This window comes from Myotis davidii, unplaced genomic scaffold (assembly GCF_000327345.1).
Source record: "Myotis davidii unplaced genomic scaffold, ASM32734v1 scaffold196, whole genome shotgun sequence".
NCBI classification, from domain to species: Eukaryota; Metazoa; Chordata; class Mammalia; order Chiroptera; family Vespertilionidae; genus Myotis; species Myotis davidii.
This window is the reverse complement of record NW_006288258.1, coordinates 5,443,679-5,455,942: the sequence shown is the minus strand read 5'-3', so window position 1 is coordinate 5,455,942 and position 12,264 is coordinate 5,443,679. Positions and strand designations below refer to the sequence as shown.

Here is a 12,264-nt window from a genome sequence, read left to right as displayed (position 1 = left end):
TATCTGTTCTTTTTATCATTTTGCAGTGTCTCTTTTTTTTGTTGTTGTTTTTAAATATATTTTATTGATTTTTTACAGAGAGGAAGGGAGAGAGGGATATAGTTAGAAACATCAATCAGCTGCCTCCTGCACACCCCCTACTGGGGATGTGTCCGCAACCAAGGTACATGCCCTTGACCGGAACAGAACCCGAGACCCTTCAGTCCGCAGGCCAATGCTCTATCCACTGAGCCAAACCGGTTAGGGCTTTATTACTTTAAATGAAACATTCATCTTCATAGGGCACATATGAAAAAATATGTGAAAGGAAAATTCGTCAATAGAATAAAAACATGGTGCCTGGTCAAACAGAATAGCTGGGACCAATGTCTTTGGCTATGCTCAGAAGGCCAGTTCTTCCTCTGAGCAAAGTGGGAAAGAATATACATAATAAAGCTATTATTTGTAGTTAAAATAAAAATGACTTTGAGGTGGCACTAGGGTTAGGAAAGGACAAATCAACAAGGTCCCCACCTCAGGTGCATAGGCTGCCAAACTGGACTTGGAACATCTGGCCCAAGACAACAGGGCAGTAAGATGGGCTTGGTTAACACAAATGACTGGATCCTTCTTAAGTTACATAACCCTAATTAGTTGTGTCGGTGTAAGAAGCCTTCCAAAATTCCACATTCTAACTATGTTTTATTTTGAAAGTTTATTATGAAAAAACGTATTTTCCATTCACAAGCCCTGTAATTGTTAGGTTGGCCAAGACCACTTTCACTTGAGCAGACTGGACACACACACTGGATTTTCCGTACCAGATAAAGCACAAACACAGTGATGATGTTAGAGTTGCAAATAGATGCAAAGGGACTACCCCTCCTCGTGCTAGTCTAGACAACTAAATAGTTGAGTTATCTACCCATTTTATAAAGATGCTGTTTTGTTTTTAAGTAAATAGCACAAGATGGACAAAGAAAAAGATTATGAAGAGCTCTTCAGTTTGAAAGGAATAAAAACAGTAATTAAGATCCTGACCAGGTAGCTCAGTTGGTTGGAGCATCATTTCAATACACCAAGGTTGCGGGTTTGATCCCCAGTCAAAGCATGTACAAGAATCAACCAATGAATATATAAATAAGTGGCATAACAAATCGATGTTTCTCTCTCTCTAAAATTAATAAATAAATTAAAAACAATTTTTAAAGTAATCTGTCCACAATTTTCTATAATCAGGTTATTATAATATGTAGGCAAAAAGGGGCCACATGCTAACCTAACTCAGAGAAGGCCTGTGTGGCGGCCTTGCAAACTCAGAGACCTAAAGTAACCACAAAGGATGGTCTGAAATTAAAACTTTAAATTAAAAAGCAGTCTATTGTGGATAATCTTGTCTTAGGCCAGTATCTTCCCTGATAAAGATCAACTTTTATCTTAACTGAGCCTATTGTCTTTTTGCATATATGATAACATACCTTTGGAGTATCAAGGTACCTTGCAACTTCCCACCCACTCCCACCCCTCAGGGCAAAACCAAAGTGCCAGGATGGAGACCACAAATTCCCTCATTGTTACTGTTATCGTGTTAATTGTTGATTGATAACTATCCTGTACCCACCTATGTAAAAGCATGTGTCTTACCATTTTACTTTTTACCCAATCCCAGAAGTTTCCCCGCTTTGCTATCTCCCACCTCTAATCGATCACCAGCAGATTTCATATCCTCCTTTGATGGTAATTTATAAAACTAGGTGAAAAACTGCCATTCTCCCGGAGATTCTGTTTCCCAGCAATTGCTGACAGTTTGGCTCAAATAAACTCACAATTTTTTTTTTTTACAGATTTAAATGTTTCTTACCTTAACAGATACAGTCAGAGACACAAAGATAAGCCAGTATATAGTAAAGGTTTATTGCTCATATGATAAGAATAAACCAATGCTAGGGGAGGAAATCTGAATTTATGAGAAAATTCAAAGAGGTTCATGACCTGCTGTTTTTAGAGGATCAAACGGTAACCCTGACTAGTTTAACTGGAACCAAATGGCAGTGCTGTTCTATCCCCTCTGCTTGTAGGGAATCTTCCAAGAGAGGTTTTCAGAGACGCAGTTGTGCGAGAAAATACATTTCATTTTGTAAGATGTTCAAAATGGAAAGCCTGTTTGGGCAGCTACTTGTTATATCTTTCCTGTTATTGTTTTTCTTTTTTTTTTCTTTCTTTTTTTAATATATTTTATTGATTTTTTACAGAGAGGAAGGGAGAGAGATAGAGAGTTAGAAGCATCGATGAGAGAGAAACATCTATCAGCTGCCTCCTGCACATCTCCTACTGGGGATGTGCCCGCAACCCAGGTACATGCCCTTGACCGGAATCGAATCTGGGACCTTTCAGTCCGCAGGCCGACGCTCTATCCACTGAGCCAAACCGGTTTCGGCTGTTAATGTTTTTCTTAATTCCAGTTCCTTATCAGTGAGTTTATGGCTCCCTTGCTGTGGTTTTGTTTTCTATTATCTCTAACCTAACTGCTCCTCCTCCACCAGTTTCCCAAGGGACATGGTTCTATACCTTTTTTCTTTCTACCTTTCATTTAAGTTTTTCTTCTCATTTTCTTAGCTTGTTGCTACCTTGAAAACAAGATTCCTGCAGTTTTCACAGGTATTTCTACCTCTCTTCCCAAATACCAAACCTTTAATTTTTCCTTAATTTCCAGAATTTGTATTACAATTATAGTTCTCTTTTTATCAAAGTACTTTTAGCAAAAAGTATTTTCTAGTCTCAAAATTATTTCTAGTGAGATTTAATGGTTATTTCTGAGAAATTTCAATTTTAATCCTTTTCTCTTCTACATTTATGTGGCTATTTACTATTTTCTTCCAGTGACAGCAAATCTTTCTGGTATATAGCTATTTTGTCCAAAATATGCTACCACTCTTCTCCCTTTTCAATTGCTTATCTAGGTATCTTTTTCTGATCCAAAGCGGAAAGGCAGCTGTCTGTGCAAAAGAAGAAATTTTCTTTGAGGAGGAAACGGCCTGCCTCAGCTTCCCTCCTTGGGGTGTCAGGATAAACAAGTCAAGAGAGAAATATCTTGCAATTACATAAAACACAACAAAGATATTCATTTTCATAATGCCCTAGAAACAGGATTGTACAGTTTGTACAAACTTTAGCGTTAAGTGCTACTTAATTCTAAAAGCATTGATTTAATAAAATGCATAAACATTAAAAGTACAAAATTCAGGGGAATACCTGATAATCTGACGGCATGACAGGCCCGCCTGAGTTTGCGCCTGAAGGCCCCAGCCGTGGCTTCTTGGTGGGAGGCACCTGGTTGAGGCCGGAGTCCTGACTGTGCTGCAGCCCTGCTGCGGTGCCCCCGGCCCCGGCCCCGGCCCCTCCTGCAGTCCCGTTGGTCTGGGTGCTGCTTTGCTGCTGAGGGGGCGCCTGCGGAGGGGCTGCTGTCTGTGCTGGAGGGACCGTGGGCTGCTGATGTTGGTTCTGTTGCTGTTGCTGATTCTTGGAAGGAAAAAAAGCAAGCTTGGTATGGAACTACATTAACAGGAAATGTCTTTCAATACTTGATGTGCTGAGCCAACCTGCAGGGCGACCTATGTGGGACACCAAAGTGGCTGGAATGGCTGGAAAATGGAGCAGCTAAGGACTACAGCATCCCCAAAGGTCAACGTGCTGGGTCCTGAATGGGACTCATTCTCTGAAGTCCATTCAATGGCATAGTAATCCTCCAACCAGACACAGACATCCCACTGAAGACCAAAGGCACATAGGAAATAGTTCTGCCCTCATTAAAACAGCTCCAATAGTCTTTTGAGAGTAATTTTCAGGTATAGGGGTGTGGGAAGGGCCTTATATCTCCAAGTATATCAAGAATAGAATGATGCTTTGAAAAGCAGCCTGCATAAGGTGATTGTAATAATGCTGAACAAACAAAAAGCAAGAATGACGAGTCAGGGAATAAAATCCTATATAATAAAAGCCTAATATGCAAACTGTCCCCTCAACAGGGAGTTTGACCAGGGGGTGGGGCCAGCTGGCCAACTGCCCTTGGGCCCTCCTCCTCCCTCCCAGTCCCCCCGCTCCGTCCCACCGTCCATCAGCCTCCCCACCCCGAATTTGTGTACCAGGCCTCTAGTAGGCTATAAAACAAATCAGGAAGGTCATCCATCTGTAAGCTTATTACATTTCAAATTTCAAAGCACGCCTACATAAATACAGGTTTAATTAAATAAAAGGTGGTTAAATACATAGGGATTATTAAATTATACTTCCCTATGTTCTCCTTTTGCCTCCTTAACCTCTGGAAGTGAAAATGTACTGTGCAGTTCATACCTTATCGCCTTTCTCTTCAGGTTCATCTTCATTTAGGAATTCTCGTTTGGGGTATGGAATCTGGCAGCCAGCAAACACACTAAAAATCATTACAAAGAAAGAAATGTCATGACCGAAAAGCTACGGTATCACTGACCTTGTTAATTTAAAATTCCACTTTTTTCTCAACGTATTTCCTATTCTTCATCTGTGATTGGCGCTTGTTGGATGTCTCCCATCACAACTTAATTTAAGCATTAAAGAACAATTCGTTGTCTTAATTTTACACGTTTGGTATTGAACATGTCTTAATTTTACATGTTCAATACCAAATCTTAGCTGCTGTTAGGGAGTTGACATATATGACAGAATTTCTCCACACAAACTTCATTGGCACTAATAATAACTTAATTTGTATTTGCTTCAACAAAGAAAATAACTTTTAAGAAAAGCTGCACCTCTAACAAACCTAATCACAACCATATACGTGGGTATAACCAAGGATGGAGACACACTGAATTTTAACTTCTCAGATCCCCACTGGCTCCGTTTAAACTGTTCTGACTGACCTTCTATAAAAGTCCCATCTGTCCCATTTGTTTTTACCTGTAAAACTGATTAATCGTCATTCCTAAAATACTTCTTTTCATTCACACCTCTCTACAGCTTTGCTTCCTTCAACATACGAGTACTTTTTCCCCAAAGTAGCATTAATGAAGACAGTAAAATACTTCAAAACAAGTGCTCTCTTGCTTTCAGCCACTACCTGACACCCTCAACCTGGAGCAAAAGACACAGAAAAGGTAGGACACATACTCCAAGGTGGGCAGGGGGTCCTCCTGGAAATAGGGATCCTGCAGGGCTTGTTCTGAGGTGATTCTCTTAGTTGGGTCCATAGTGAGGAGTTTCTGAAGCTAGGGATTGATAACACACGAAAAAGTTGTTTACAAGTCAGTTTTGACTTTTAAATTACTGTCTAACAGGATTAATATCAAATGCCATTTTGTACAGCTCACTTACTGCATGATTAGCACACTACACACATTTATGTGGAATTGGCAAAAATCATTAGCATTAAAGCAGTTACAGAATTTAATTCTTTTTCTGCTGATAAAATTATTGGGGGGAAAATAAGGCTAAACGTCACGGATAACATCTCCAAAGAAAAATATTTAATTTGCTCCAGCATCCACTGATTTCTTTTCCTTCTAAAGAGAAGGAACAGCCGAAACCGGTTTGGCTCAGCAGATAGAGCGTCGGCTTTAGACTGAAAGGTCCCAGGTTCGATTCCGGTCAAGGGCATGTACCTGGGTTGCGGGCACATCCCCAGTGGGAGATGTGCAGGAGGCAGCTGATCGATGTTCCTCTCTCATCGATGTTTCTAACTCTCTCCCTTCCTCTCTGTAAAAAATCAATAAAATATATTAAAAAAAAAGAGAGAGAGAAGGAACAGTTGGGACAATTCCATGGGAAATGGGATGAGTTGAGAGCTGCACTAAGGTTCTGACTTCCCAACCTGGGGGAGATGCACCTACCAAGAGGAACACTTTGCTGTCAGGCTTGACCTTGTGTTTTTCCATGTACTTTATGAGGCTACTGTTGGCATATCTGTAAGGACATAACAATCATACATCACTGGGAACACTTACACCATTCATATAATGGAAAGCTCTAAGACTGATTTTTCCTATAAGGTATAAGTTTACGCCCTTGTTTTTTCTGATTAAAAGGAATACACAACTAAACATTGGTAAATAGGAAGTGAAGAAATCGGTGTGAAGAAATAGGAAGTGTTACACACCGCATGCAATTTTTACAATCACTTTAGAAGATAATTATGCATTAACCATTAGAGTTGAAAATGTGAATATCCTATGACCCAGCAATTCTTTTCCTAGGTACATACTCTAGTCTAAGAGAGATTTTTACACATGCATAACAGGATACATAGACAAGAAATGTTCTTGGCAGCATTTTGGTAATAGAATAAACTGTAAACAATCCAAATATATATCTACTAAAGAATGGGTAATTAAATTGTTATGTATTGACATAATAGAATGCTAACAATAGTAAAAATGAATACAGAGGTTGAATGAGGGAAAACAAAGTGCAGAAGTATAATACTATTTATATAAAAAGTTCAAAGATACATTAAAATGAACAGTAATTTATTTGTAATAAAACTATAATGAAAAATGAGGAATGATAAATACAAATTCAGAACAGGGGCTACCCTTTGGGAGGGACATAAATAGGAAGGGAGGGTACATGAGTATTTCTGTAATCAGTAATGTTCTATTTCTTTTGGTTGAGAGGTGAGGTAGAAGGGTATTCATTTACTATTCTAAATAAACTATATATATCATATACATTCTTTCCTAAATATGAAATATTTCTAATTTAAATGGGTAAAAAATAGAAAATATACGTTCATGGCAGAAAATTTAGAGAATATAGTAGAGTATAAAAAAGAAAATTGAAATCACTCATAATCAAGCCATTCAGTGATAAAGAACCACTGTCAAGATTTTGATAATTTCCTGACATTACACACACACACACACACACACACACACACACACACACACACACACACACACACACACACACACACACACACATTATACAAACACTGAGGGATTTTTGTTTTGTTTTTATAAAACTGGGATCATACTGTATAAATTGCCCTTTTTTCACTTAATATTGTTTTATAAGCATTTTTCCTTGTCAAATGTCCTTTAAACTTATTATGTAGTGGTTCCCTATCTCCCACTGTTACTAATGTGTTTCACAACAGTTATTATTCACCTTGTAGGTAAATCTGGTACACACTGTAGGGAGACAATAACTACAGAGCAGGTGAGAATCAGAGACGCCTACTGGACCCTGACTGTCATTTACTATTGGGTGATCTTGGGTAGTTAGCACTATGAAAGGCTTAGATTCCTCATTTGAAAGTGAGGATTATAATTATACCTACATTACGGAGTTGGTATAATGATCATATGAGAAAATGTAGGTAAAGGGTATAGGACATGCCAGGCACATAGTAAGTACTGAATTAGCTGCTCAAATTGCTTCCACAGAACAAATTCTTGGAATTATTTGGTCAAAGCATATGTACATTTCAAAACCCTTTGCTCTAGGACCCTGCTACACAAACCTGGCCTCCAGATCTGCAGCATGGGCACCTGAGAGCCTACATTAGAAATATAGATTCTGCCTGGCTGGCATGGCTCAGGGGTTGGGTGTTGACCTACAAACCAGGAGGTCATAGTTCAATTCCTGTTCAGGTCATGTGCCTGGTTTGCGGGCTCGATCCCCAGTGGGGGGCGTGCAGGAGGCAGCCAATCAATGATTCTCTCTCATCATTGATGTTTTGATCTCTCTCTTCCTCTCCCTTCCTCTCAGAAATCAATAAAAATACATTCTTTGTAAAAAAATTCACAATGTCTAGGGTATAGAACACAAAGTGAAGAGTGGTTTATGAGCTGAATTTGGTGATGCAGAAGCCAAGCTTTTGTTAGCTGTATTAAGGAATTTCAGAGCAATGGTGACTGAAGAGCAACTAGAAGACCGACATGATCAAATCTGCTTTTGGAATGATTGCAGTATAGACAGTGAGTTGGAATGAAGACTGGAGGTAGAAATACCACTTAGGAGGCCATTTCAAGATTCTGGGTGAGACAGTGGTGGTCTGCATTTTAATAGTGGCAGGGTGAATGGAGAGAAATACAGTGATTCAGAGGATATTTAGAACAAACAACTAACTAGATTTACTGTTTGGACACTAGGGAGCAAAATGGAAGAGAGTGAGATGCTTTTGGCTTCAATAATTAGGTGAATCATGTACACTGAGTAGTATCATAAGATACATAAGTAGGGAGGAAATAAAGCAGAGGAGAGGTTTAGGAAGATAAATGATGAATTCAGTTTGGGACATTTAACTGAAGTATTTGTGGACACTGAAACTGAGATTCCATGAGACAATTAGATAAATGGGTCTGAAACTTGGAAAAGAAATCTGAGTAGGATATATTAATTGGGAATTGTCAGCATAACTGACAGTAAATTGTGGCCATTGGGATCATGGAGACTTCCTGGGAAAATGTCTAGGGCGAGAAGAGAAAACCTTGAGCAATATCAAGGCTATCTTTAAGAGGTGCCATTTGTATGAAAGGAGAGGAGGTCAATACTCCCCTTGACAAGAATGAAAGAGGCCCTTGAGTCTGACAATGGCATCTAACCATAGAGTTTGTGTGTGTATGTGTGTGTGTGTTTTTAGAGACAGGAAGAGGCAAAAGACCTACCAAGGACTGTGTAACAGAGGGGCCAAAAATGGTGAGTGCCACTCTCTACTTCTATTTATGATGTCTGCTTTTGTTCCTATAAGCCAGTGGTTCTCAACCTTCCTAATGCCGCGACCCTTTAATACAGTTCCTCATGTTGTGGTGAACCCCAACCATAAAATTATTTTCGTTGCTACTTCATAACTATAATGTTGCTACTGTTATGAATCGTAATGTAAATATCTGATATGCAGGATGTATTTTCATTGTTCACGACCCACAGGTTGAAAACCGCTGCAAGCTCTCCTGTCCTGAAAATTTCCCATTAAGTTGCCTAAAAGAGGGCCTCCTTCACCTTTTCCTCTGAGCATATATACTTATAATAAAGTCCTCTCATGCCACCTTTCCCCTCCTCTTGTTTCTGCTCAACATAAATGTCCCGCCAGTTACTCAGATCCCTGCCATGTGTTCTTCCTCTGTCATCTTGGCAGCTAGCCCAGCATTTCGGTCACCAGGCATTACTCAGAGAAAGATAAAAATCATAGTTGTGGCCCTGAACTGAGCCCTTTATCCTGCTAAAACAGAGGAGACATTTAAACTATCTATTGCCCCTTAAATTCTTAGAAGTTTTAAAATAATACAGCGTAAGCCTATCATATATGTGAGCATCTGTAATATCTTCTTTAAATCATAGGCATAAAGAATATTTTTTAAAAAAATCTAAAAATACTTAAAAATATGCTTTTGAAAAGAAATGATTTTGAAATAGGACTAAATATTTTGAAAAAGAAAATAAATTACCTGCAGGAAATCCCATGACACTAAATATCCGATCGAGTTGATCATGATGAAAGGGATTGCTTGTTTTTATATCTTCCTGACGACAGTGAAAAATGGGCTCTGAAGTCAACAATTCAGCAAATATGCAACCTATGGCCCATATATCTACGAAGAAAGGAAAACAAGTTTGTTTTTTGAAAACAAGTTTTTGTACACATTTATTATATGTCTTTGGTTATAATTCCTAGTATAATCACAGCCTACACATAAAAATACTTTTCAGTAAAGCAATATACAAAATACAATAAGTGTATTAAGAAGACATGAACAGATGATTATCACACAACGCATTGAAAGCCAAATAAAAAAACATTTACAGATGAAGATAAGCTTAGGAAACTCAATTTAGTAAGCAATGAATTTACTTTATATATAGGCAAAAGTCTTCCTAACCACTATTAGTAATTCAACTATTAAAGCATTCAACTGATAATCTATTACTCAAGATCTGATAGACTAAAACAATATCACCATCAGGCATAGCAATACATTCTTTAAAGCAATTTTTTAAAAAATATTAAATATTCCCAATGAAATGGCTGCTTCTATTTAAATGGAGTTACTTACGTTGTTCTTCTAAAGTCCTTTTGAAGTGTGGGGTATTCTGGCATCTTTCTAATATCTTCCCAGTCTTTATCTTACAAAAAAAATATTGAATGTTGTTATAGGAAATAATGTGTTATTTTTATAAAATAAGTTTGTTTTTTGAAAACAAGTTTTTGTACACATTTATTATATGTCTTTGGTTATAATTCCTAGTATAATCACAGCCTACACATAAAAATACTTTTCAGTAAAGCAATATACAAAATACAATAAGTGTATTAAGAAGACATGAACAGATGATTATCACACAACGCATTGAAAGCCAAATAAAAAAACATTTACAGATGAAGATAAGCTTAGGAAACTCAATTTAGTAAGCAATGAATTTACTTTATATATAGGCAAAAGTCTTCCTAACCACTATTAGTAATTCAACTACTAAAGCATTCAACTGATAATCTATTACTCAAGATCTGATAGACTAAAACAATATCACCATCAGGCATAGCAATACATTCTTTAAAGCAATCAATTACATAACTATAGAGCAGAATGTCTGATTCCAACAGTAATACCACATAAAATTATTTTGAAAAAACTCAACTTTTGGCTGAAAGACTACCAACTTCAGTTTTTCAACAAATTGTAAGGTTCAGAAGTTGATAAATACAGAGGTAGACAGACACCAGTAGAGAGAGATGTTATCTAAATACACTCACTTAGGGGTGGGGAATGTCCAGTCCAAGGCTCTATAAGGCCTGCAAATTTGGTCTGGCACTTACAAGGCATTAAGGGTGAGTTAATTAAATGTTTGACCAAAATAGCAGGCTAATTTATCAGCTGATACCCAAATGGCCCTTGACAGAACACAGGTTCCCTACCTCTGACTTAGATGTTTCCCCAATCCTCCAATACCTCAGGATAAAGTTAGGCATCTTTCAAAGTTTTATTAACTATTTCAAACCACCACTTATTTTGATTTTATAGATTGAAAAACTGTAATTCAGATTCAGAGATTCACAATGCTTTGTCAAATATATTAATAAATATTAAAAAAAATAATGTAGACAGTTTCTCTCTATGCCTCTCCCTCTCTCTCTCAAATCAATAAAACATTTTTTAAAAATTATCTTTATTTCTCAAAAAACACATGTATTTTGATTTTAAAAGCAGAACATTTAATTATAAAATATTCATAAAACTGTGTTTCTCAAAGTGTGGGTTGTCAAAGTGTATGGACCACATACAATAGAATCACCTAATGGTACATATTAAAAATGGGCCTTGCCGGGCTGGTGTGTCTCAGTGGTTGAACATCAATCTATAAACCAGGAGATCACAGTTTGATTCCCAGTCAGGGTACATGCCCAGGTTGTAGGCTCAATCACTCCCCAGTAGGGGGTGTGCAGGAGGCAGCTGATCAATGATTCTCTCTCATCCTTGATGTTTCTATCTCTCTCCCTTCCTCTCTGAAATATATATATCCAATATAATAAAAGACTAATATGCAAATTGACCGAACGGTGGAACAAGTGGTTACTGTGACACGCACTGACCACCAGGGGGCAGACGCTCAATGCAGAAGCTGCCCCCTGGTCATCAGTGCACTCCTATAGGGGGGAGCTACTCAGCCAAAAGCCCTGAGCCAGGCTTATGGTTGGCGAGTGCAGCAGCAGTGGCAGGAGCCTCTCCCACCTCTACAGCAGCGCTAAGGATGTCCGACTGCTGGCTTAGGCCCGCCCCCCCTGGGGGGAGCAGGCCTAAACCGTCAGTCGGGCATCCCCCAAGGGCTCCTGGACAGCGAGAGGGCGCAGGCTGGGCTGAGGGCCCCCCTCCCCAGTACACAAATTTCATGCACCGGGCAGAGAGAGAGAGAATTTTTTAAAATGGGCCTGGCCTTACCATGGATTTTGTATAAGAATCTCTGAGAATATGATAGAGTTTGGTGGGGGCTCATTTAGTCTAACAGAGGATTTTGGCTGAATTTGCCTTTTCTTACTGGGAATCTCCCTTTTAGATATAGATTGTATCAGTGCTTGCTAAGAGTCCAACACATACAAATTTCTACTGTTATCACATCCTTTATCCCTACCTGAGCCCTGGGTTATCTCACATTCAATTATGTTCTAAAGCATACCTGTTACTTCCAACTAACAACCTGTTACTTCCAACTAACACTCCCTCCTTCTCTGGCTCACTTTCAGTCTCTTCTTATCCTCTGGTGCCTTCTGTGGTTGCCTAAGAGATTTACTGTTCTCCATAGTAAGAGATCCAATAA

General features: G+C 38.5%; 1 protein-coding gene across 1 annotated transcript in view; it reads right to left on the bottom strand.

Moving 5' to 3' along the window:
- Positions 1-12,264, bottom strand: part of CDK19 (cyclin-dependent kinase 19) — a 136,599-nt gene that overhangs the window by 5,144 nt on the left and 119,191 nt on the right. Inside the window, exons 9-14 of the mRNA XM_015561604.1 lie at positions 9,402-9,545; positions 8,092-8,101; positions 5,844-5,916; positions 5,125-5,222; positions 4,330-4,408; positions 3,232-3,498 (exon numbers count right to left, since the gene is read on the bottom strand). Coding sequence (XP_015417090.1) covers positions 3,232-3,498; positions 4,330-4,408; positions 5,125-5,222; positions 5,844-5,916; positions 8,092-8,101; positions 9,402-9,545 — 671 coding nt within the window. The remainder of the gene's footprint in view (positions 1-3,231; positions 3,499-4,329; positions 4,409-5,124; positions 5,223-5,843; positions 5,917-8,091; positions 8,102-9,401; positions 9,546-12,264) is intronic.